The following is a 26,928-nucleotide window of genomic DNA, read 5'->3' as shown; positions in this document are numbered from 1 at the left end:
CAGGACATGAATGTTATACAGTATATTTATTTTATTTATTTATTTGACAGGGACAAAGCTCATTAATCAGCCATGTCAGTTTTCACATCAATGTAAATGCGGCCAGAGTTAGCCGAAAGCTAAATTTCATCTGTAGTCCCTGGGCATGGCTCTTAAAAAATGAATGATAAAAGAAAGACAAAGTGTAGTGTGCCTGCCCTGCACACAACACCATGCGTTGATGCCATGTGTGCATATGTGCAAGCACCCAACACTATGTCCATCCTGATATAGCCCAGGCGTGCCCACACTTTTTATTACTTGAGAGCTACTCTCAACCAGCTCAAAAAGATCTACCCACCAAAACAGTTTAACCTGATGGGGCTTTCAAATAACAACGCTGTTGTTACAGTACATACGAGACAAACACACTTGGGATGGGAAATAGAGTGCATAGCGGGAAATGGAATTGGTAGGGTTTTTCTGTTTTTTTTAAATAACCTAAATGCTACTGAATGTTTGTGACTGTGTGCAAGTATTGCATTGTGGGTTTGAGCTGACATGCCCCTTTTGATGTCAATCAATCAAGTCACCTAAATTTAAGTAGCAGATGTGCCAAAAATAGTTTAATTTGTATTTTTATATATTTGTAGGGGTCGCCCCGCGACCCGACTACGGATAAGCGGTTGAAGATGGATGGATGGATGGATGGATGGATGGATCATCATACATCATCTCATTCCGGCCAATCACAATTTGCATACTCACTTTTGTCTTCAATATTTGTTTTTATGTAATGTTTGTTTAAAATGGCCATTAATTTTCAATGCATTTAATGTTTGTGTTGGGACATACACTCAATTCAATGTTTCTGTTAGGACAATGTTTACACGCACCCTCAAAGCTGGACATGGGAGGGTCTAGCGCCCCTCAAAAATGATGTTTCCCCTCGTCAGTTTCAACTGCCCCCCTGTCATATCCTGGAGCCAAGCAGAGTAGTTAATGACACATTCAGTAAAACCCAGAGTTGAGTACTGGTGACCAGTAGGCCTACGTCTCTGTTTAACTGATAGGCCTACAGCAGAGGTTTTCAACTGATTATGAACCAGGGACCACCACCCTGACTGAGAATCAACCTGGGGACCACTGTTGTGTTGGGAGGAGGGGGATATGGGCGTGGGGGTGTTGGGGGGAATTAACCTTAAACTCATGATGCTGTTCATTGCAATTTATGCATGACGAGCAGTGAGCAGACATTACATTGAGTATGGGCATATTTCTTTATAATGTTGACTCAACCAGGCAATCCGGTATACCTACTTTTCCTTGAAATTCTAACTCCCTTTTCTGTGGAAGTTCTTGGTGTCCGACTTCCCAGTAACTGACAACATTTATGCGTCATCGTTAGGGTGACCAGATGGCCCTCTTTGCGTGGGACAGTACCTCATTTCCAATATACTTTTCAGGCGTCCCAGAAATTGAGACCCTGTCCCACATTGTGACTGGCATGGCAATTGCATCAGTGTTCAAATGCCCTAATAGTTTAGTCCCCTAATAGTTGGCCGTCTGTTGTAAAGCTCTCTCATTGTCTCTTCCTGCAAGATGTGTTTTTAAGCCTGTTAAAATAGCATACAAATAAAAATAAAGCATGCTTTTAAAACAAAATGTGAGACACCAGAGGAGTTTATAATATGATAGCCAATAGGCCTATGGTCGAATATGACATCAAGGCATTTAATAGCAACTCAAGTAGTACTCAAGTGGAATGGGGGGGATGGGGTCCTGTCCCCCCCATCCCACTTGTCCCACACAAGACATACTTCTGTCCCTCAAATGAACATGCATGATCAGGGACCACATGCCATATACCTTCACGGACCACCAGTGGTCCACGGACCACCAGTTGAAAACCCATGGCCTACAGTGATTTGGGGTTGATATCACGATGTTTACTCATGGATCACCATTTTCTTTATTAAACAAAATTATTAGAATGAATTGCATTGCATTGTGTGTTTGAGCTGACCATCATCATCTCTGTTCAGAAAGGCTTCCACTCTGAAGGGGCTTTTTATAATGGAACAATGTTGTCCGATATAATTGGTATGATGATTGCTGTCTGTAGGAGTATAAAGTATGGCAGAATACAGCCCTAGGACTCCAATGAGCAGATAATAGAATGGAAAATGGTACGAATCACTCATTATATAATGCAGGTGGTTTTCGAGATCTGTATGTATTTTGCACACTGAAATAGTTACACACAAAAAAATATATATATATATATATCACACCTGTGTGAAGTGAGGGGCGCTAATATATTAAAGTCTAACTCATGTTGATTCAGGTGATGTAATGGTGAAGTAAAACAAACGGTGCCAACACAAACATTAAACGCCATTAACAATAAAGAGACAATATGACGTAAACGACACATTATGATGTAAAACTTCCCTTCATTGTCAATGCGTTTACTAAACAAACTTTGAACTAAGACAAGCAACATTATACCTGTGTATAGGAGGGGCTAGCCGCTAATTTTTTTAGCGCCTCTCAAAAATGAAAGAAATATTATCCAAGTTTGGAGTACTTTACGTATCATTTTATGTCAATAATTTTAGCCTACTTTTACCTCAAACCCTTAGATCTCTATAGCTGACCTGTTCTTACGTCCCATGCAGTATGTTGATCCTTCCCATCCATCCTTCCTCTTTGACTGATACCTGTCCATTTAAACTAAAGTAAACTCTAGTCAGGCCTGCCCCAAAGTTATTATTAGTGCAGCCACACCCGGCAGCTCCAGATCTCATTCTCCATATATGGAGCTGACCTGTTCTGACATTCCATTATGTTGATCTGACCACATCAAACCCTGTACACTCAAGACATGCTCCATATATGGGCAGTACAGAATTAATTCCATATGTCGCTCTGACCCCCCATGCCAAAACACCTGCGCTCGCCCAGCAGTCTGCCGTCACCTAGGCGAGGTCGCTTCTCGCCCCAGGCATCTTACTGGTATTACTACTTTAGTTTACTTTACTTTACTACTTTTTACATATTCCATAAAAGAAAGAAAAGGAGCAGGAAGAAGATCAATCTTATTAATACCTTCCCCTATCTATGATTTTTTTTAAATCGAATAATTGATGCACTGCTACCAGCCAATTACCTGGCTTAACCATGATTACATCTAAATAATAAGGAGAGATAAAAACAAACAAACAAACAAACAAACAAAGAGAACAAAAAACAAAATTTTGAGAATAAAAGCAAGAATGAAATTCGACCCTGAAATTCATAGTTTATTATTTTTCCCTTTTTAAACACTTTCTCAAGCTGAAACACTGTTGTAAACTCTTCAACTCCTGGCTTTGTGAATTCCATAACTTTATACCTGTAACAGTGCAAATTAGTTTTAGTGTTGTCCGAGCGGACAGATGTTAAAAAAATTCTTCTATCTATGGTCCTCATCCTCTCCATTTCCACATTGCACTATTGACACCTTTACTTAAGTAAACAATACATTTTCCACGACTGAGTAGTTTTAGTATTTTCCATACTTTTAAAAAGTTCACAACTGGTTCAATTTATTTTCTTTTTTTTGGACCACACACAGGGAGGTAGATTCGCTCACGCGTTGCCTCGGTTACGGGTTTGCCTGTCCACTGTTTATCCAATCACAGGGGACAGTCCTTCCAGACTATGGGCTCTAGACAAAACGAGACGGGGGTCAAATTGCTTTCTCAGTTTCCATATCCGCTTCAGAGAGGATACAGACACTTGTATGTGTGTGATGGTTGAAAGGAGCGGATACAGTAGGCGGGTTTTAGACCTGATACGAGCACTGAGCATGCAATAGAAACCTTACACGCCTGGGGATGACGCGAGGTTAAGACCAGCAGACACACACGGCGGTGACGGCGACCGGCTTCAGCACAGCAGCACCTTCATGGAGAGTTCACACACATCCATGAATTTAACGCACGACCTGTAGTTACTGTCATTATTATCTCGCGTTTTTAATTAGCACTGATTTGTCATAGTTACTGTCCCAGTAAGCAACCGTTTGTGTAGGATGTCGGTGGTCGGGTTTGACGTCGGGTTTATGAGCTGCTATGTAGCGGTGGCACGAGCCGGAGGGATTGAGACCGTCGCCAATGAATACAGCGACAGAAGTACACCGTGAGTGACACATGTTTCTCTGATTAATTAAACGGGACTGCTGTTATTGACTTCATCATGTAAATATTAATGTATTTATGGCCTAGCTAGGCTAACGCTTGACAGCCCATTTAGCCGGCTAGCTAACTAGCTAGCTACCTAGCTAGCCATCAACGAATTTCAACACAGGAAATGGGCTAGCACGTGAATGCTAATGCTAACTGCTAACAGAACCAGCCAAGCCCGTTTGATTAAAAGATGAGAGTAAAAAAAATACCAATGATAATCGAAACTGTTATCACGTGATCATGTAGCTGTCCGATTTCTTCTCACAGACCACGTATTGTGGCACAAAATAATCTATGGTAAGGATGAGCCCCATTAGACAGCACCTTGTTTGTCCATAGAGGTGTTAATGATGGGGTTTCATGATGGGAGGAGGCCACACTGCTGTCACAAGTCACTACACCCCACACACAGCAGTGATTCTCAATCTCAACCTTCACAGTCGGATAAAAAAATAATAATCTCTGGGACGCAGCCATCTACACAGCCAAATCCTGTTAATTTAGCTCCGAGAGTGGTTGATGCATTTAATACATAGGACCACAATGGAAACAAGTCCCCAGGGCTTTCTTTGTGCGTTATCCTTTAACCTAAATGTCTGACAGCTCTTGACTGTACCTCGTGCTGTTTACAATAATCAAGTATTCAATCAAGTGTACATGACAAGAACCACTACACACTCACGCCAGTAATTCTGTCTTTTTTTTTTTTTTTTTTTTACACTTGAGTGCACAAATCTGGGAACAAAATGGACCCATCTGAAAATTACAGATGGTCCATTTGGAAGAACCCTTGTGGTCCCTCGGCCTGCACACGTTGAGAACCAGACACTACACTACACTATTATATAATTATATATTATATATACTACATCATGACCGTCCCAAATTAATTTGCTTCATTTACGCTTACGGTAATTATTTTGAGTTGCAAAGCTTCAGTTGGACTTTATGTTTTGTTCTTACAGGTCATGTGTTTCTTTTGGACCTCGCAATCGATCGATTGGCAATGCTGCCAAAAGCCAGGTATGGTTTTATGTGAAGTGATTGATTTGATTTGTCTTTATTTACATTTTGATGGGATGTGTAATTTATTCAGATGCGTCACTTAAAGCAACACTATGTAAAACTTTAAATTAAAATGTTGTCCAATCTGTATGGTAGAGTGTAAACCAATCGGGCGTACAAAACAGAAAGTAGGCACTGCCAATGAGAAGTTCCTTCCACAATATGTTAAAACATCGGTACACAACCGATACTGAACAATGTGAACATTGTCAGTAGCAATAAGAACTATAACAAAAAGATAATTTAAGGTCGCATTCTCACCTAATACTTCGGTAGACTCGAATGCGTATGGGAGGAGAAATGGGATTCTTGCATATTTAATTGGCTACGGTTTGCCTTCACACTGTCATGATCCGCAGCAATTGGAAACGCAGCAGGGGGGACCTTTATCAATGTGTTACATTCATAAACTAGCCTACACAGTGAAATGATAAATCTATGGTGATAAAATTATACTCATAACGTGCATTATGTGTCGTGCCGTCTGGGACTGCCCCCCCTCTCTCGCTCTCTCACTATAAGCACGCAGCCACGCACTGTTCTTTTGGGCATGGAGGCACAGCGCTGAGCGCACTGATATAACAGACAGCAGCGCAAAATGTTTACAAGTTTATCGAGATGAAAGTTTCTACTCCCCACTAGTCCCTCCCACACAGTGACAGCACTCCATGTTTACGGCACGCACAGACAGACAGAATATTCTGTAGGCTATAATACTATTACACTGCACTGCAGTGTTTGTGTTTTCTTAAGCAATTGATTAATGTACTCGTCCTCATTTCGATCAGGGCTTCAGTCTCCACTCTCCTCATTCGACCACGTCTATCCACGGTAACGGGACATCTTTGCGCTGCGTAAAATATGCCTTCTCCGTCTCCAACTGTGTTCAGCTCCTCACCCGCCACATATGTTTGCTTCATTTCCTGTATTTGCTGCGGATTGCATTCACACCTGCACCGAATCGTAGTCAAGCGCGATTGGAAGCGAAGCGAAACCCCCGTTTTTGCTCGGAGTAAAATGCGGTTCTTTGTTGCGCATTAGGATTCGAAAGAGCCTTCACACCTGCCAAACGAAGCGCACTTTCTGAAAATGCGCAGCAGGATTCGTTTTAATCGCAGCAAAGCTCTCTGGTGAGAATGCGACCTAAGACTATCCACAGTAGGTGGAAGATGGAGAATAAAGAGAATATGTATAATAATTATTATCTAGACACGCATGGAGAGTGACTTTGCATTGTTTTCCTGTCTGTGTGAAACAGGTTGTTACGAATTGCAAGAACACAGTCCAAGGGTTCAAGAAATTTCATGGCAGAGCGTTTTCAGATCCGTTTGTCCAACGTATTAAATCGAGCCTGGTTTATGACCTTGCACAAATGCCTTCAGGCACCACTGGGATCAAGGTAAGACATTAACATGACTTTCATGTGCATCCAGTGGTATATACATTTATTTTGCTAGTGTGACGCTGACGTACATATCTACATGAAGTATCTCAGTCAAATATCAATGTCCATCTATGTGTATTTATATATGGTACAGTATCAGCTCAGCCCCATATTTAATAGAGGTATCCCGCTACATTAAATATCTTTGCAGAAAAAGGCTGATCTTTGCAACGAGTTGTGCACGACGCATGTGTGTAGAGCACCTATTTTAACCAAACATTTAGGTTAACAGATTTCGGGATGCTTAAGGCTGTGACTATCTGCTTCCATCTGGTCCTATCCTGTGCAGCAATTTGTACCTCGCCCCAAGTTGGGGTTGCTGTTTTCAGTTCTGATGTCACAGTTCTCTTGTCAGGTTGTTTTTGGCCTCACTTGTTTCCGCTAAGGAAACAAGCTAGGCCTTGTTTGGGAAGACAGTGTAATGAAGTTTGATGTGTCGCTGACATGGTAGGGATGGGGATCAAGAACCTGTTCCGACGTTATTGAGAACCGGAAATCAATAGTTTTTTTCCCTTATTCATTCTCTCATAGTTTAGTGGGTCCATCAAGTGCCGTTATGTGTCAAGAGACGAGTCATGTCAATTAAAATAAATCACTTCTGTACAAACGGTTCATTGTCTAATAACGTTTTGAATCAAGTTGAGCACACTGTCAATATCAAATCAACCTCAACGTTGCACTTCAGAAAGTATACACTGTAGTATGACGGTGTCGTGTTGCATTAAATATGCAGGGTATATATCAGTAAAATGAACCATCTAATGACAGGTGATGTACATGGAGGAAGAGAAGGTTTTCAGCATCGAGCAGGTCACGGCCATGTTGCTCACCAAGCTGAAAGAGACGGCAGAGAGCTCCCTGAAGAAACCTGTGGTCGACTGCGTGGTGTCGGTGAGTACCAGGCGCACGACGATCATCTTTAAGCCATTCTGACCTGAGATCAGATTCATAACGAGGTTTCCACTGGACACACACTGGTCTGATTAACCCATTCTGACCTGAGATCAGATTCTAAAAATGTCAGTCGTTCTTCAGTCGATTTTTCAAAAATAGCAGACCTACAAGCTCGTCGGTGGCGCGCTATGAGTTTGTAGATCTGCTATTTTTCAATAGCTAAAGCACGACATGATGCTAACACCAAAATGGGTTCCTGCCCCCAAAATGGGTTAATGTTATTTGCAGGCTGTGTCTGTTGTACTAAGACCGGACAGTGAAGAGCAACAGTCATTGCAGTTTTGTGTGTGTGTGTGTGTGCAAGAACCACTTTAAAGGACCACTTTTCAACCTATCTTCATATACTAGGTTCTCACTAATAATCATGATAAAATGGCACCATCTTTTTTCTACTCGTGTCTGTGTTCATAGGAGGGCTGTGGGCAGGTCAGAAACCCGTCCACCAGTAACGTCATCGATGGGGAATCCAAGCCAATAGACCAATTATTTGTTGACAAACATTGGGGCTGGGCAGTGACTGTTTCATGTAATCAATTCCCAACCGATCTCCAAACCTGTGGTTTTGGGGAGCGCTGGTTTCAGTCCATTCAACCTCCTCTTGTGTGTCGGCGAGTGAGGTGCACCCTAGGAGACATTTATACTTCAAAGCTCAACAGTGTTGCACTCAGAACAGCTGATATACAAGCTTGCATCGTGGATGTGACTGTTGTGAGCGTAGAGGTCTGCGTGCGCGGGACAAAGCATACATTATACACTTGATGGGCTGCAGGTGCGTTCTTATGACAGCGACTGTGGTTTTGAGGACAACTGCTTTGCTATTATTCTTCACACACAACAGAAATCAATGGATTATATATATTTCAAGAGTGAGAGAATACAATAAAAGTCCATCATTCTTCCCTCCACACTGGGGCCCCTTTTCCACCGGTTGGTTCCCAATGGGAACCGGTTCAGTTCTTTTTGGTTTTTAGTCCATGAGCCAGAGCTCCAAAATTGAAACGTTAATTATGAATTGAGTAGACAAAACCATACCTATATTAGATTGTTATCACCATGAAACTTCCCCAATTGAGTGCTTACACGAAGACAATGGTTTATTGTATTACAAATTTTACATGTTGAAATATGCAAATGAGGCATTATGTAGGAAAATATGCTGAATAATCCATAATATGAAAAAGCTACTACTGTGGAAGGGTTATCATGTATTCATTTACTTGTATTAATCCTATAAACAATTTAATATAGGGTATAGTTTGCCCACCAATTTTGGAGCTCTGTCTCATGGACTAAAAACCAAAAAGAGCTGAACCGGTTCCCAATGGGAACCAACTGGTGGAAAAGGGGTCTGAAAGTTTGATGGTGCATTTTGTACACTGTGAGTGCAGTTAGAACTTTTCCATTGCATCTCATGAGAGGTGGTGTTCTTGTGCTGCCAGCATGCTGGTGCTTATCAGTGTGACGTCGTCTGTTAAGGTGTCTATAGAAACGGCAGGCTTTCTATTCTAGTCCTGAAAAGTGGCAATGCGAAAATGGAAGCCATCGCTCTCACGATTATAAAAAATCGAAACATTTTTGCGAAAATAAATTGTTAAAAAGAAATCTGCCTTCCGACGTCACTGGTGGACGGGTTTCTGAACTGCCCACAGCCCTCCTATGAGACACGGACTGAGTAGATTTTTTTTTTTTAAATCATGACTATTAGTGTGGACCTAATTATATGAAGATAGGTTGAAAATAGGTGACGTGGTCCTTTCAGCCCTATATAGTTCTAGTACTTTCTCGTATGAGGACTGGTTAACCCATTCTGACCTGAGATCAGATTCACACGAGGTTTCCACTGGACACACACTGGTCTTATGAACCCATTCTGACCTGAGATCAGATTCAAAAAAATGTCAGTCGTTCTTCGATTTTTCTAAAATAGCAGACCTACAAGCTCGTAGCGCGCCACTCGGTGGCGCGCTACGAGCTTGTAGATCTGCTATTTTTCAATAGCTAAAGCATGACATGATGCCGACACCAAAAGGGGTTCCCGTTCAGAATGGGTTAAAACAACCCAATGCCTTGTGAGCTTCTTGATCTGCTCTTCTCTTTTTAATGACATGCTAGTATGAAAGTGGTTAACAGGTTCAGACTCTACCTACAGTAGCAGTTTGTGTACTATCATATTATATGTGTGTGTGTGTGTGTGTGTGTGTGTGTAAAGTTTTGCAAATCAAAAAGTACAGTAAATCATCATTACGTGGTGGAATTGTCTGTGGTTGATTGCATGTGTTTTGTTGCCAGGTTCCCTGCTACTACACTGATGCTGAGAGGAGGTCAGTGGTGGACGCAGCTCAGATCGCTGGACTAAACTGTCTGAGGCTCATGAATGAAACTACTGCAGGTATATTGGTTGTCTTGTCTGAAGAATAGAATAAATGTTTGCCTAGCACAATGTGGAACAAAGACGGGCATTGACATTTGAATTAAATTAATAATAATTCAATAATCGTATACCGTTTATGTCAGTGGATGCACTTTTTTTAAACACTTCAATGTTCCTCAGTGGCGTTGGCATATGGGATCTACAAACAGGACCTTCCTGCTCCTGAAGAGAAACCCAGGACAGTGGTGTTTGTGGATATAGGCCATTCTGGATACCAAACCTCCATATGTGCCTTCAATAAAGGCAAACTCAAGGTTGGTAAACACCATGGAGGTTTTTTTTTTAAATTGTGGAGAGATGTCCTGTTCCAATAGACATGCTGCATACGTTAGGAGGAATGGCGTGCCCCTGTCAATGTGGCATCCTTGTTTATGCACTGCTTTGTCGATGGACTCAACCTACCTGTTCTCTACAGATGCTGGCCACGGCCTGCGACTCGGAACTGGGAGGGAAGGACTTTGACGAGATGCTGGTGAAGCATTTCTGCGAGGAGTTCTCCAAGAAGTACAAGCTGGACGTCCGGTCTAAGCCCAGGGCTCTGGTCCGTCTCTACCAGGAGTGTGAGAAGCTCAAAAAGTTGATGAGTGCCAACATGTCTGACCTGCCCCTCAACATCGAGTGTTTCATGAACGACATCGACGTCACTGGAAAACTCAACAGGCGAGAGATTATTATTTTTAATCATTTAAGCCTGACACCATCACACAACAAAATAGCTGATATATTATATTACAACAAGCTATTTTTGCTGTGCAACACTGCCGTACGAATGTATAAATTAAGCATATAAGCCAAGGGTGTTTTCAACCTATAACGATATACCCAAAAGTGGGATGTTGGTGTGTTAAATTGGTTACATATTTTGTTTTGACTTGGGTGTGATAAATCTATGCTATGTTTTTTTTGTTGTAGGGGTCAGTTTGAAGAGATGTGTGCTGACGTTTTGGCCAGAGTTGAAGCCCCCCTGCAGAACCTGTTGGACAGCACCAGTAAGTATTTACTACACCTTTTACATTATAGTGTCCTAAAATATGATCCTCATCCATGCATTGGATGGCACATATGAAGCTTTAAATATATATACGTTTCTAGGTTTTTTTTTTAACCCATTTTGGGCGGGAACCCCCTTTGGTGTTTTAAGCATTATGTTATACTATGGCTATTGAAAAATAGCAGATCTACAAGCTCATAGCGCAGAGCTTGTAGGTCTGCTATTTTTTTTAAATCGTGAAAATTATATATTCTTTTAGATTGAACGGTTTTAACTTAAATCTTTGCTTCTGAGGGGTTCCTGGAATAACATATTTTCAGATTTGAAATATGGAGCACCACTGATGTAGAAACTCGGGTGTTTCAGAAAACTGTCAGCATTTAGAAGACATCTTTTAAATGTCGACACGTCGGGTCTAAATGGGTTAATCCGTCAGTAATGGATGTCAAACTAAAGACAGCCGAGTTGTTTCATATTTTCTGCTGTACATTTTTATGCGTCCTTTTGGAGCACATACTCAGGAAAACACCAATGGTTCATTCTGATTAAACTAACCATCATAGTTGTTTCATAGCTATATCTTTCATTTCAGCTGTGACGTTGGAAAAACATGGTCATGGCAGTATCATTTATTTGATCGGTCCGATATCGGTTCCACATGAGTCACATATCGTTTGACCTATTTAAAGCCGCCTTAACAGACAACGTCACACTGATAAGGAACGGGATGCGCGTGCATAGCGGCAGCACAAGAACACCACCTCTCATAAGATGCAATGGAAAAGTTCTAACTGCACTCGCGTGTAAAAAAATGCCCCATCAAACTTTCAGATGCTATTTTTCTCCCAGTGTGGAGGAAGAATGATTAGGATTTTTATTGTGATCTCTCGCCCCTTGAAATATATAATCCATTGGTTTCTGTTGTTTGAACAATAATAGCAATTCAAAGCAGTTGTCCTCAAAACCACACCTCCAGTCGCTCATGATCGCGGCAGACAGAGCCTATTTGTGCACGGCTGCACGCGCACCTGCAGCCCATGAAGTATAATTCATGCTTCGTCCCGCGATGGTGTCGCGCACGCAGACCTCTACGCGCACAACAGTCGCATCTGTGATGCGACGTGAGCTTGTATATCAGCTGTTCTCTGTGCGCAACACTGTTGCGCTTTGAAGTATAAATGTCTCCTAGGGTGCATCTCACTAGCCAACACACAAGAGAAGGTTGAATGGACTGAAACCAGCGCTCTCCAAAACAATGGGTTTGGAGATCTGTTGGGAATTGATTACATGAAACAGTTGTTGTCTTATCGTCCAATCAGAGATGAAGAAGGAGGACATCTATGCGGTGGAGATAGTGGGCGGAGCCTCCAGGATTCCTGCCCTCAAGGAGCGAATTAGCAGGTTCTTTGGGAAGGAGCTGAGCACCACCCTGAACGCCGATGAGGCTGTAGCCAGAGGATGTGCCCTGCAGGTTATTATTTAATATTGATGATTACTTTCCACCAAAGTATGCATAGTGCCTTTGCAAGAGATTATACGGGTACCGGGGGACAATGTAAGTAAGGAGAAGGAGTTGGTAGTATGTGATGTGGAATTGAACCGGTAGCAAGTTGCAGGTGGGTCAGGGTGGGGTTTATGTGCTGCCAGTGCTTGGTGTGGGCGAGAACCAAGTCACATCACGTTTTTGTGTGATAATTAACCCATTTTGGGCAGGAACCCCTTTTGGTGTTTTAAGCATTATGTTACACTTTAGCTATTGAGAAATAGCAGATCTACAAGCTCATAGCGTGGCACAGAGTGCCGCTGCTATTTTTTGAAAAACGTTTTTTACTTAAATCGTTGCTTCTGGGGACAACATATTTTCAGATGGGGTTCCATGGCCAAATTCAGATAATTCCGGGGATCCTTGACATGAAATATTGAGCACCACCATTTCAGAAAACTGTCTAAATGGGTTAAAAAATAATAATAACTGCTTGTCTCTGCAGTGTGCGATACTGTCCCCTGCCTTCAAAGTGCGTGAGTTCTCCATCACAGACGTCGTTCCATACAACATCTCTCTGAAGTGGACCTCTGCTGCAGAGGAGGGTTGCAGGTAAAATGCCTCTTCTGCTTGTTTTATCTTTGTATTAGACCTGTTAAATATGTTGGCTTTTAGGAGCTGTTTTTGGTTAGACTTTAATTGTCTCATATGTTTTTGGTTTTAACTCATCCACCGCTAAATGGCACTAGCAATAGTTCAGCACAGGCCAACATAGATTTGTTCTATTTTTTTTTTAGAAAAAAAAAAGAAAAAAAGGGACCTGGCCTGTCACTTTGTGAAAAATAAGTTAAATAAGTACTTGGCCTAGAATGAGTGAATTGGTCTCAATTGCCTCGTATACTTTGGTTCTGAACTAGTGTTTTTCCACTGCAGTGATTGTGAGGTGTTCCCAAAGAACCACGCGGCGCCTTTCTCCAAAGTTCTGACGTTCTACCGGAGAGAACCCTTCTCTTTGGAGGCCTATTACAGCTGCCCTGCAGAACTGCCTTATCCGGATCCCACTATTGGTATTATGCATGTTAACAACTTAATAATAATCATAATAATGATTGTTATTTAAAGTATTGCCTGCCTTACACTACAGATTACTACAGACTGGAAATCGAATGAAGTCTGTTGGAAGGTGTGAAAGAAAGTTGCTGAATGCACATGAGAGCCCACACCGACAGACGGCTATCTGTCTGTTTGTGTGTGTGTCTGTCTGTCTGTGAACAGCTAATCTCCAGCATTGCTAGCCCGATATGGGAGTGAAACTTTGCACACACACTCCCAGTACGTCATGGGACTAGTTTGCGCGCACGCACACACACACACACACACACACACACACACACACACACTCCCTGTAGGTCAAGGAAGAACCTCTTTCCCGACCTTTTCATATCATGGTGATGCTATAACGGGTCGCTTCTCATTTTGGCTGATGACTCTTGAACCGTAGGTCATACAGTAAAAAATAAATCCCTGTATTGGTTTGGATCATGATGCAACTCTCCACGATATAGCCCACGCCCGTTTTACACCTGGCAAGATTTTCCACCATTGCTACTACTACAGTTTGCCGAAGACTTGCCCAAATTGGTACACATTATTTCGTACTCAAGTATTATGATTGGCCACAATTGACGTAGCCTGGTGTGGAGATCTGCACTCGGGTGACCAGACTTTTTTTGTAATGTTATTCCGTCTTCACAGTATTAACTGCTTTCAACAGGCCTGTGTTTTGAGATTCATCGCGGAGCATAACTCTGTCCTGTATCCTTCCAGGTCAATTCGTGATCCAGAAGGTGGTTCCGCAGGCTTCTGGGGAGAGCTCCAAGGTGAAGGTGAAGGTCCGCGTTAACGTCCACGGAGTCTTCAGCGTGTCCAGCGCCTCGCTGGTAGAAGTACAGAAGTCCGACGAGACGGAGGAGCCCATGGAAACGGAACAGAGTAGCGAAAAAGAAGCCGAGGTGAAAGGAGAAACCGCGTCGGATGATGTGTCCCGTCTTGCATTTCCAGACTTGTATGATCATGACCGTAGAACTGTTGTGGTTTGTTCTTTGTAGGGGAAAATGCAAGTGGAGCAGGATGAGCAGAAGCCTCAGGGGGAAACGCAGAAAGACCCAGAGGAGAAGAACACAGCAGAACCTGAAGATGTGGACATGGTTGGTTCCCCACTCCACCACTCTTAACCACATGAACCCTAGTGTTGTGTCGTCATAAGCAAATATTAAGGATACGTGATATAATTGGCGCCATCAACTTACTCACTAGCAAAATAAAAATGTCGGGAATGAGCTCAATATGATGTAGTAATAAATATATATATATAGCAAATTATGACCCTGCAAATAATCTGAGATTGGATATCGGTCATAATTTCAATATCGTGCATCTCTAAATATTATGCATCGATAGTGTAATAATTGGATTTATTTATTTATAGACATTTTTTGTTGGCCTGTATGAAAGTCATCAACTGTATGTTTTAATGAAGAATATTCACGCAGAGTATTTAACCCATTCAGGACGGGAACCCCTTTTGGTGTTTTAACCATGTTATACTTTAGCTGTTGAAAATATCTACAAGCTCTACAAGCTATGAGTTGAGGACCACTGACATAGAAACATAGGTTTTTCAGTAAACTCTTTTTAAATGAGTTAAAGTACAATTGTATTCTTTGTATTCACCACACCCCCGGTGTGTAAAGTGAGACGTGGTGTTGGACATGTAATCAATATTTTTGTTGCTTCTTTGTTTCCATCAGACCTCGGCGGAGGAGGGTAAAACGGAGAAGAAATCTGACCTACCTCCTCAAGCCAAGAAAGCCAAAGTGAAGACAAAAGTCCTAGAGCTTCCCATTGAGAACTGTCCACAGTGGCAGCTGGCCAATGACATGCTCAATCTGTTTGTAGAGAACGAGGTAACGCACACACACACACACACACACACACACACACACACACACAAATGCACACTTCCATCCATCTGTTTATTGTTTGATTTTCACTTTGTATTTGATATTGTTATAGCCAGTTTTGCACAAAACAAACTACAAGCTCACAACTATAAGCTCACAATGCATTGAATCGCTACACATTGTGAGTTTGTAGATCTTCTATTTGTTGAATTCTCCCCAAAATATTGATGCCGGGTAGAAAGTGGTCAATATATATATATTTTTTTGTGTCCATTATTGAAACTGTATGTGGATGTAGTCTACAGTGTTGTATGCATTTACTGTGTAAGTCATGGGTTCCCAAAGTGGGGACCGGGGACCCCTGGGGGTACTTGAGGGAGTTCCAGGGGGTATCTAGCTCAATTAGAGACAGTTGGGAACCAAATGGACCCTTATGGGTCTGTAACTCTGAGAGTGTATACATGTTTGTACACTCTCAGAGTTAAATTAACAGTGGTTTTACAATATAAATTGTAAAACCTAGAGATACCAGAGATAGAAATGCCATTAAATCGAGTGTCCGTAGCATAATGCGTTTGAAACTGGGGGGGGGGGGGGGGGGTGTCCATGAAATTAATGTTTCAGAATCACTGCTAGAGCCGTGAAACTCCTCCCTTATCGGGGTCACTGGCATATGTTTTCAAATGGGGGGGGGGGGGGGTCCGTGGCCTAATAAATGTTGATTTGGGGGTCCTTGACAGGAAAAAGTTTGGGAACCACTGGTCTCTCTCTGTGTGGTACACAGGGTAAGATGATCATGCAGGATAAGCTGGAGAAGGAGAGGAACGACGCCAAGAACTATGTAGAGGAGTATGTCTATGACATGAGGGATAAGCTCCACGGGATGCTGGAGAAGTTTGTCAGTGAGTCGGTGAGTCATCGGTGTGGCTGCGTCCTTCAACACAAACGGGGGGGAATTGTTCTCACTGGTCCCCCCCCATAGCATTGTTTAGCTGAAAGAAGAGATATTGTATTATATTGTGACCTTCCTGGCTAATTAAATAATAATAATCTTTAATGTCCCGAAGGATATTCATTCTTCAGTCTGTTCAACACACCCACAACAAAACGACACATGGCACAGAAAACATATCGCCAAAACGATACAAAACATCGCCAGTGCCCACTGTATACAGAAACATCCTATCGGTGGTGCAGTTTGATTAATGCCACAATGGCTGAGGGGAACAAAATGAAAGTAATGGTGCATTATGTTTATGGATTAAAGTTACCCATCACTGAATTTAAGTCTCTTTGATGCTGTGTAGAGTCCAACATATGTTGTACTCAAACACAGTTTGTCTTGGTTAACTATTGGCTTCCTCTAAATAGTTTAAATGGCAGATGCCCTTTAATCCATGTGTGTTTGATGCCCGTGTTCATGTGGTCTCAGGATCGAGATATATTGTCTTTAAAACTGGAAGACACTGAGAACTGGCTGTATGAAGACGGAGAGGACCAACAAAAGCAGGTTTACATCGACAAGCTGCTAGAATTAAAGGTAAGTCTTAAATTTAAACATTTATCAGATACTCTTAATCCAGTGAAGTTCTCAAAAGAAACTAGGTTACCAGGTAAACGTCAAACCTAGCATCTGTATGAACATACTAACTAAATCCATGTAACAACATTTGTTGACAAGAAATCAGTAGATGTGCATCTTAAGAATATGCATAGCATTTGTGAACAAGTAACCAACATGCATCTGTCATTCATCTACCATTAACACTAGTTTTCTCTGGAGGTTGCTTGATATTGAAGTTTTGATGTTCTATAATGGCGGTTGTATTCTTAGAAACTGGGCCAGCCCATCCAGGAGAGGTTCATGGAAGCGGAGGAGAGGCCCAAAGCCTTCGAGGACTTGGGGAAACAGATCCAGCAGTACATGAAAATAGTGGAAGCATATAAAACCAAGGTGCGAACCAAAAGCTCCTGGAGAACAGGAGATGCAGTAATGGAGTGACTGGCTGATATGGCATTGATATAAACAAAGTTGATGTGATTTCCTATTTACTCATTTAACGTTGATCGCCTTTTGATGCCTCCTGGTCCAAACGCCCTCTGCACTGAGTTCGCCTTTTGGTGCCTATTTTAATATAAATTGATTATGGTTCATAACTGTAACGTAAGACTCCGTAAGGGTGCGATAAAAAAAAAAACTGAAATGAAAGTTCCACTGGCTTATGCCGTCTATGGGAACGCAGTTTTTTATTGTAATATCTCAGATTCTTTCTTTTGGCTGAGAACAAGCTTGATTTGCGCCTCATTTCTCTAAAGTCTAAACAAAATGATCCCCCGTTACAAATTTATGTTTTGGGTGAATTAAATAACAGAACCCGTTAAATCGCGATTATTGACTTCCTGGCTCTCGGCTTCCGAGTGAAATGGCTTTCAAACTAAAGGTCTTGCTGTATTAAATGACTGGCTGGCGGCCCTGGAGTATACAATTCAGACACCAGATGGGGGGGTGTCTGTGGTCAATGAGTTAAACCAGTTTCACATTAGCCCTAATAATAAACACCTGAAAATGTACTAAAGAGTTGGAGAGACAGGGAGACGTGTTACTGAATAGCAATAATTACTATTAGAATAGAACATATCACTTGCAGAACCTTTTTAAAGGGGACAACACGCCAACTAGTTTATTTTTATTTTTATCAATTGATTGATTTTTATGCTCAACACAACTCTGTCAAATTCTGCCCTATATCTGGCTCAATTGGGCCCTCTACTGGTCAAACCACATAATCTGCATTAATGTTTCCCCAAAGTCACTAAGTTGTCTGGTCTGACTAATACCAATCTGTTTATTTATTTTAGCATCCTTTAATTCCAAAGATCAGTACGCTATTTGATATTTTAAGAGCTCAGTGCGGTGTTGATGATTCTCTGTGTGTGTGTGTGTGTGTGTGTGTGTGTGTGTGTGTGTGTGTGTGTGTGTGTGTGTGTGTGTCAGGAGGAACAGTATGACCATCTGGACGAAGCGGATGTCAACAAAGTTGACAAACTGTCCAGTGAAGCCATGATGTGGATGAACAGTGCCATGAACCAACAGAGTAAACACAGTCTATCAGTAGAACCTCCTGTCAAAGTTAAAGAAATCCAGGCCAAAACCAGGGTGAGTGGATTTACTTGACGGCAAAGCATTTTGAAAACTAGGAAATGATGTGGATCCATGTAGAAACTGAATGGCTCCGCCTCCAATATTGATCTCGGACTTGATATGACAAGGCTGTGACGGCAGTCAGTCAATCTATGACATCTCGTACGTACATACTCCAAATTCGACAAACGGGGATGCCTGGTTGAACGATTTTATTACAATAATGGATATTCAATCTCTCATGACACTTTAGAAGTAGGAACCATACATGTGCACTTTCATGTGCGAGGAACAAACGTCACATCACGTCATATGGTTGCTGCTATTCTTCTCCTTTTTTATTTTCACATATTTCTGTTTATTCCATTGACAAATGTCTCTTGCATTGTTTTCTTCTTGCTCTGGTTTCCCAGGAGCTGTACTCTGCTTGTAACCCCACCGTGACCAAGCCCAAACCCAAGGTGGAGCTTCCCAAGGAAGACGATAAGCCTGCAGAGCAGAACGGACCCGTGGGCGGTGCTGGCCAGGACAACGCCACAGACCAGGGAGCAGCAGCAGCAGCGGCGGCAGAAAACACAGGAGACGCAGCCTCACAATCCACAGAAAGCAAACCAGACATGGACCTTGACTGAGAAGGCCATTCAACAACAAAAATGACGACCTCTTCCAGCCCTGGCTTAGCTAGGCCCGTGCCTCACCCTGAAGCAACGTGTACGTTTTTCTTCACCAGCTGCCCATCTACAAGCTTTTCCCGCACCAGAAGTTGACATCACTGATGGAGAGAAATAAAAGCTATTCAATGGAAATTGTCTCTGTATTGTAGTCTCAGGTTTCCTAGAAGGTGTCCTACCCAATTCCTGTTCAGGTTAATGTTTCCATAGCTTAATTTGATTGCTTCAGCAGATTTTAGATGTCATGTGTTTTTTCCACTTCAAATCTCCTGCCAACCAAGCAAACCTATGGGAAACTGAACTGGAACAGTGTATGTAAACCTATGGGAAACTGAACTGGAACAGTGTATGCCACTTTCTAGAAACCTGGGACTACAGTTATGTACTATGCGGAGAGCTTGCTGTATTGACATATTAGACGGCCAAACAAATAATACTGTTGCATCTGTGGAACTGTTCAAAAGAGTTCTTCTGTGAGTCAAATATTAAAAGTAATTATGCCGGAGCAAAAGGGAGTTAATTCTTTCTGATTGAGTTATGGACCAGATGGATCAGAGCTGCGTAAGAGTGTCGGTAAACTTGCAGTAATTAAGAGTAAAATGCAGGCGTATGTTTTCAGCACTTGGCCTGAATTATCCACTTTGTTGTACAATGGTGTCGAGCGGCATGAGCAGGTACATTTTTTCCGTATTTTCGCTGTGCGACACTGTGGTATGGCGGAACATTAGTAATGCATTTGACCCCGATTCTTGGTGTCTGCTACCACGGCATGTACTTTATCCATTTCCGCTGAAATAACATTGAAAAGCCAATCGCAATAAGCCTGTTGACTGACAAATGAGCGCTACACATGATGGTATTTATTTCTGTTGTGTGCCCTATTATATCTGTTCTGGTCTGTGTCACATTATGGTTTTAATAAAGTTATTGAAAATCACTTCAACGTTCTCTTTGTATTATACCTGCTCTCCATTCACTGATAAGCTCTGAACTAACCCTATTAATGATAGGCTATGTCCTTTAGATAGAGTTCCCCACTATAAAAGGTACTACAATACATGTACACTATGTTAATTTAATTTGATAACTCAACTGTTACTGTTTTATGGTGAAGAAATGTGTATAAATGCTCCTCCATCCATGACATTATTTCCCCGGACGCCCCCTCGTGGTATAAACCAGGCACGAGTGAAAGTGCTGGGGTAAAAGATTAGCTACATATTTTCTAAACATTGCCTTTGTACAATATGCTTATGTTTGAGGCCATGTTGTGCCGGCTGGAATCAGATTAATTTCCCACGATTAGTCCCAAATCGAGTGTTTGCTGAAGGTTAGTCTCGCGAGCCAGACTGTTGCCTCTGAAGGATCAAAATCGCTTCGCAGTTTACATATCCGGTCTAGAAAGTGTGCGTGTGTGTGTGTGTGTGTGTGTGTGTGTGTGTGTGTGTGTGTGTGTGTGTGTGTGTGTGTGTGAGTGAGAGAGAGTGTGTGTGCACACTCTTTGCTCACCGGATACAGTAGACGGGATCTGAGCTCTGAACAGTAAATTGGAACCTGCCATGTGGGGGTCCCCGGGCCCCACCTTGAGAACCAGTGATTCACCTCAAGGAAGGAAGGCGTTTGGCCCGCCTCCCTCCGGAATCCTCCGAATGAGCGTTGTTTTGCATCCGACTCCAGTCATATGACTTGATCTGGTTCTTCCGTGCTGCTTTTTTCGGAGCACATTCAAGAGGCACAGCGTTGGATAAACAGCAGGTAGGCTACTGCCGTAGAGATGCACTGCAATTCATCATATTCACTTTTAATGTATAACAACTTTTCCACAGCAATCAACATTTTACACTGCAATAGTTACAATAGTTGTATTCCTTCCGACACCCTTTTTATATTCCCCTTAATTCGCTCCTCCCTGTTGGATCATCATGGTGTTGATCAATGTTCTTTATGAGTCTAAAGTCTCGTTTCGGTGTGTTGCTTTGATTCATTTGTTCCAGCTCCTAACAGACACAGTTGCTGTTCTTGAGGGACCATGAAGCTCATCATCCTAAACGACTACGACCAGGCGAGCGAGTGGGCTGCCAAGTACATTAGAAATAAGATTTTAAAGTTCAGTCCTGGACCAGAAAGATACTTTACTTTGGGACTTCCCACTGGTAAGCAGATTTTGCATATTTTCTATTTAGTGTCTAGTATGCAGAAGGCACTTGAAATGGGCATGGGCACCTTTTTATTTATTGGGAAGACTGCCAGACTGGGCACTATTTGAAGGAGAACTGACCTACTAGGGCTACTTGGGGATATTTGGGCAGAAACTGGGGAAATTGCACAACATCATGTGTTGGTGAAAATTTTGAAATTTAGATTTTTGAAGAATAGGCCTGCACTTTGACATGGATTTGCATTTCTCTGTCACTCTGTTCCCACTTCATTTTATTTTTCTTCTAGTGTAATTGTTATATAATAATACAAATTATTAATAAAAATACATCAATATGTTTATTCTCTGTATTCACATAATGTGTATATTATGCTCTGTAGGAAGCACTCCTCTGGGTTGTTACAAGAAACTCATAGAGTATTTCAAAAACGGAGATATCTCTTTCCAGTATGTAAAAACCTTCAACATGGATGAGTACGTAGGTATGTACTGACTGACCATTTTCAAGGCATAAATCATTTTAGTTCTGAAATGGAAACATGTGAAGTGTGACTTTTGTAACACTTTGTGGTAAAATTACATAGGACTTCCCAGGGATCACCCAGAAAGCTACCATTCCTTCATGTGGAACAACTTCTTTAAGCACATTGACATAAAAGCAGAAAATACCCACATCCTGGACGGCAATGCTCCTGATCTTCAAGTAGAGTGTGAAGCCTTCGAGGAGAAGATAACAGCTGCTGGAGGAATTGAACTCTTCGTTGGCGGTGAGGAGGTCAAATGGTTCGATCATATGAAGTATTAACCAATCGTATAAGTTAACACAATTATTATAAATAATTGTCTGTTGGGCGGAAACCTTATATGTCCTAAACTAATTTAAAAATAGCAGATCGACAAGCTCACAAACGCGTCGCTTTACTTATGCTGCTTTTGTGTGACGCTGTAGTTGGATCAAGTAGACAGGATGTTAATTTACTAGAAAACGCAAAAAGTTAGAATATGGAGATAGGAGGTTTCTGCCCGCCTGCGATGATATAATACGCACATTATGTATACTTCCATGGCAGGTATCGGGCCAGATGGACACATCGCCTTTAATGAGCCGGGCTCCAGTCTGGTCTCCAGGACCAGGGTGAAGACGTTGGCCAAAGACACCATCATGGCTAATGCTCGCTTCTTTGATGACAACCTCTCCAAGGTGCCCACCATGGCACTGACTGTAGGCGTGGGCACAGTCATGGATGCCAAAGAGGTCAGGAGATTAGATTTGAAACCCATTCATGTGCACTCCTTTTTGTTATTTATTTCCTGTTCCTCATTCTCTGCATGAAAGGTACATTTGTCACATTCATGAATTGCTTTCGTTCGTTTGCAACGTTCTTTTTTTTTTTTGGTTAAATCACTGTGTTATTTGTTATGGCTTTCCTTCTCTACAGTTGGCTCATAACTGGGTGGAGAGACTTCCGAGGTGTGCGTGTCATAGCTTAGGTCTTAGGAGACAGCCAGTCATGACTAGGTTGCTACTACGCGATTGGCTTCACGAGTGGTTCAGACTCCCATTGGCTTAGGCAGTATGGGGTCAGACTCCCATTGGTTTAGGGTGCAGTCCTAGGTCGCCAATAAAAACATAGACATTTAAAGGTCTATGTACAACAGGCTCTGGGGCGTCTGTATCTCAACGGAAGGCAACATGGAGGCAACGGGAGGCGATGGCGATGCGTGATTGCATTGGCAAGCTTTGCCGAGATTCCTTGCGAAGCATAGCGGAAGCAAAACGGAAGAATGGAAGGGGCCAATCAGAGGCGCGTGCCTTCAAGATTCCGCTTGACTCCAACAAACTGCAGCGGCCAATGAGGCATCTATATATTTTTAATATCTATGCTGTTGTATGTCAGGTTTCACCTGACAAACAGTCTCAGTACTGGGACGTACTGTTGCTGAGTAGTTCGCACTGCTCTGGGTTTGAACACACTGGGGCACGTTCAAGGTTGTGCTTTATTGTCACATCTTGTGTACAGGTACATAAGGGTAAAACCTATTTTTGTTCAGCTTCCGAAACGTGTGTTTCTTCCCATACCCAGTGCTCCAGGTTATTATAGTTTATTATTAGTTAGTTTTTATTTTTATTTCATTCTGACTTTTTGCTTTCAGTTTAGTTTTGTGAAAAGGCTTTTAGTTTGGTTTAGACTAGTTTTAGTGTCACGGCACTTTCAGACAATTGCCAAAAAGCACATCAGTCCACAACATGGACGAGATTAAAAAATGTCAGGAAATAGCCAATCTACAAGCTCAGGGGTTGCCATGGCAATCAATTGGCTCAACACTTTTCTGTTTTAAACCAATGGTTTTCAACCAGTGGTCCTTGAGGGGGTTCCAGGTGGTCCTCATCTAAAAGATGGAGAGTTAGTAACCAAATGGACCCTTATTAACTCTCAAGAGTTACATTATTGTTAAACATTACATTACTTGATATGAAAAGAGTTGAAAAGCTGCATTCTTGGTGTTCATTGATAATGGTATGTTATTTTATTAACCTGATTGAGGCAATTTCTGCAATTGAAAACATTTTATGGTTCTTTTTTTTAACATATAGTAGTATTTACAGCATTTACCCACTGCTCCTAATAGTCAGGATGGGTTAAATGCAGACGAGCAATTCCACATACAGTACATGAAAATGTACCCAACAACAATTAAAACACAGACATATTTATTATTAACTTTTTTTTGTAAATGCTCCCACTGCTTTGCAGCTTGACTGAATTGTCTAACAGCCAGGTAACACGACAATGTGAAAGATAACCTGGTCAAAATAGAAATATAATTTAGGTAGAATGTCAGTCTATTGTGCAAATATAGATGACGCATTTAGCAGCAGATATAAACGTGTATTCAAGGTCATATATACATAACAAATGCCATAATGTGACTGTAGTGCTGTTGACACAAGCTTGTGGGAGCTTGTGTCAACGGCCTTGACAGGTGGAAATGTCTCCATAGTCTGGTAGAATGGCTCTTGATACATACAGGTATTGCTTGCCTATGTATCTGTGACTTTATTATTATGTAAGTAAGTAGAGTGTGAGAGGCTATTTTCTGTATCAGAAGAGAACGTTGGAGTCTATCCCGATTTCAATGTGCTAGACTCCTTGCTGAGATGTAGTGCAACACCTAGCATCAGTTACCAGTAGTTGCCGCACGACTTGCCGCACCCAAGCCGTGCTACTCCTACACTGGCGGGGTCCAGGATTGAACCCATAACCTTGTGGTCCAAAGATGATTACACTGACTGAGCTTATTATATTACGAATTACATTCATTCTCTCCTCCAGGTCATGATCCTGATCACCGGAGCACACAAGTCCTTTGCTCTTTATAAGGCCATCGAGGAGGGCGTCAATCACATGTGGACGGTGTCTGCGTTCCAGCAGCACCCGCAGACGGTGTTCGTCTGTGACGAGGACGCCACTCTGGAGCTGCGTGTCAAAACTGTGAAGTACTTTAAGGGTGAGGCTGGGTCATTAAAGACTCCATGACTCATTCAATCATTGTTTTATGGTCGTGCCAGGCCGCTCAAGGCTGCCTCCAGTTCTGTTTATGCCCCAGATCATCGCCACGTAAACGGGAATAATAAACTATCATGATTGAATGATGTGCAAGATTGAAAGTAAAAGATATATGAAGCTATATCTGGATTAGGATACTAATGATGATTAGGAGATACACTGAAGAAAGGAACTGCACTACGGTGGGAAAATGGCGGCACTCCAAAATAACGGATGCAGGACAAAGGCTCGGTCATGCATTCTCTTTATTTTAGGCTAACATTTTTCGGCCACCAGAGCAGATTCAAAGGTAAACGGAGGAAGTTCACAGCCCTCTTTTGTAGGTTACATGCCCTTGCTTACAATGAATCAATCAATCAACAATCAGTTGACAATATCACAGATACTGAAGCTTTTAGTCACATGACAATCATAGAGTACATCATTATCAGGGAAACGGATACCCGAGTGGAATAGTATGAGAGTGATGACACTTGCATTGACTCACTCATGGAATGCGGAAGTGCTCATTCTATCTCAATGGGATAGTTCCAATGTTTGGAACTATAGCCCATAGGCACCCGCTTTGCGGCAAGTTCAAAGCGTGTCGCCACTCTTACTATTCCACTCGGACGGATACCATCTTCGGAGTGCTGCCATTTTCCCACCATAGTCTGGTTCCTAACTTCCTACCCATCCCAAAAGTCTTCTTTTGCTGAGAACCGACTGCTTAAGAAAGCATCCAGAGGATGTCTGCCTGCTTTCCTTTCCAGCTTTCAAGATATCCTTTGTATTAATAATACAATGATAATGATATCCATAGTAAAATCCACAGTGTGAGATTGTCACACAAACATTGCCAAACTACAAGCTTGTAATACATGCCGTTGCACCGCACTGTGAGCTTGTAGATCTGCTATTTTTGCAGAGGATATTCATCGCAGAATAGGGTCATGTCATTAAAGGAACATTGAGGTTTTTCCACTGTTCACAGCATTCCTGTGTTGACGCTGGTTTGTCTGATTGTTTTGTTCAGGTATGATGCATGTACACAACAAGCTGGTGGACCCACTGCCCTGCATGGGCAAGAAGAATTGAAAGATGTCCGCTTTCATCTTGAACTTCAGTTGATTCCTTTGTCTCCTGGTGGAGAAACCTCGTTAAGGGAAAATGAGCCACGCTTGAACATTATGTTTGTTTTCTACAGTGTGAACAACAGAACTAATCGTTAGCTAGTCTCGCGTGGCCAGACTGTGCCTCTCGCAATTTTCAAATGCTTCCGTCATACAGTCTGGAGCGCGGAAGCTCTGATCATGAGTAAAGTATGAAGCGGAAGTGAAGCCTCCTCCCCACTTCCGTTTTGTCTTTACAGCCGTACAAATTTATCCTAATATAAATTTGGAAATAAAAAATAAAACTGAAATGACAAACGGATTACTCCGATTTCAGGAGGTGTAGTTCCAGACTATACAGATATTGTGAAATAGTTATGTGACTACGCGAGACTAATCGTTAGCTGACAGAAGCGAAATCTAATGACTGATGAGCGGGCATTACAGGGGTCCTTGACATTTGTATTGTCTTTCTTTGTAATCCTTTTAATAAAACATGATTTAATTTCCACTTTTCTAAGTACTACTGTACTAGTGTATTGCTTGAGAATGGCAGCGGTGGAAACTTAGTACATTTGTGCAATATTTTACGGAAGTACAATGACTTTCTGTATTTGATACCTTTGCTTCAGTTACTTTGCAGATTTAGATTAACAATATGAAATATAATAAATACATTAGGCTTTAATGTCTATTAAGATCATTTGAAAATGGGTGAAGTCCCTCCTGATCAATAATTATGTAATAAAGACTAT

General features: G+C 41.9%; 2 protein-coding genes across 2 annotated transcripts; both read left to right on the top strand.

The window, feature by feature from the left end:
* The first annotated feature begins 3,892 nt into the window (after positions 1-3,892).
* On the top strand, positions 3,893-20,292 carry LOC308323089 (heat shock 70 kDa protein 4-like). Its single transcript, XM_080774692.1, has 19 exons — positions 3,893-4,164; positions 5,177-5,234; positions 6,535-6,675; positions 7,489-7,611; positions 9,964-10,063; positions 10,226-10,359; positions 10,521-10,765; positions 11,018-11,094; positions 12,416-12,567; positions 13,085-13,191; positions 13,513-13,646; positions 14,407-14,591; positions 14,688-14,786; positions 15,390-15,545; positions 16,327-16,452; positions 16,975-17,082; positions 17,377-17,496; positions 18,538-18,699; positions 19,098-20,292. Exons 1-19 carry the CDS (start codon positions 4,058-4,060, stop codon positions 19,314-19,316), a joined length of 2,553 nt encoding a protein of 850 aa, XP_080630818.1. The 5' UTR covers positions 3,893-4,057; the 3' UTR covers positions 19,317-20,292.
* A 700-nt stretch (positions 20,293-20,992) lies between these two features.
* On the top strand, positions 20,993-26,750 carry LOC308322458 (glucosamine-6-phosphate deaminase 1). The gene is made up of 7 exons (XM_080773734.1): positions 20,993-21,110; positions 21,350-21,508; positions 21,894-21,995; positions 22,098-22,280; positions 22,584-22,768; positions 24,849-25,023; positions 26,098-26,750. Exons 2-7 carry the CDS (start codon positions 21,385-21,387, stop codon positions 26,157-26,159), a joined length of 831 nt encoding a protein of 276 aa, XP_080629860.1. The 5' UTR covers positions 20,993-21,110; positions 21,350-21,384; the 3' UTR covers positions 26,160-26,750.
* The last annotated feature ends 178 nt before the right edge of the window (positions 26,751-26,928 follow it).

Source organism: Protomyctophum bolini, assembly GCF_963924005.1.
Source record: "Protomyctophum bolini genome assembly, chromosome: 10".
In the NCBI taxonomy this organism is placed as follows: Eukaryota; Metazoa; Chordata; class Actinopteri; order Myctophiformes; family Myctophidae; genus Protomyctophum; species Protomyctophum bolini.
The sequence above is the reverse complement of the archived record's forward strand: the minus strand, read 5'-3'. Positions and strand labels throughout refer to the sequence as shown.

Excerpts from the sequence above, each read along its gene's own strand:
- LOC308323089 (XM_080774692.1), top strand. The coding sequence starts at position 4,058 with ATGTCGGTGGTCGGGTTTGACGTCGGGTTTATGAGCTGCTATGTAGCG. Across the intron at positions 17,083-17,376 it reads ACAAGCTGCTAGAATTAAAG|AAACTGGGCCAGCCCATCCA; the intron begins GTAAGTCTTAAA and ends TTGTATTCTTAG. Across the intron at positions 17,497-18,537 it reads TGGAAGCATATAAAACCAAG|GAGGAACAGTATGACCATCT; the intron begins GTGCGAACCAAA and ends TGTGTGTGTCAG.
- LOC308322458 (XM_080773734.1), top strand. The coding sequence starts at position 21,385 with ATGAAGCTCATCATCCTAAACGACTACGACCAGGCGAGCGAGTGGGCT. Across the intron at positions 22,769-24,848 it reads CAGTCATGGATGCCAAAGAG|GTCATGATCCTGATCACCGG; the intron begins GTCAGGAGATTA and ends TCTCTCCTCCAG. Across the intron at positions 25,024-26,097 it reads AACTGTGAAGTACTTTAAGG|GTATGATGCATGTACACAAC; the intron begins GTGAGGCTGGGT and ends TGTTTTGTTCAG.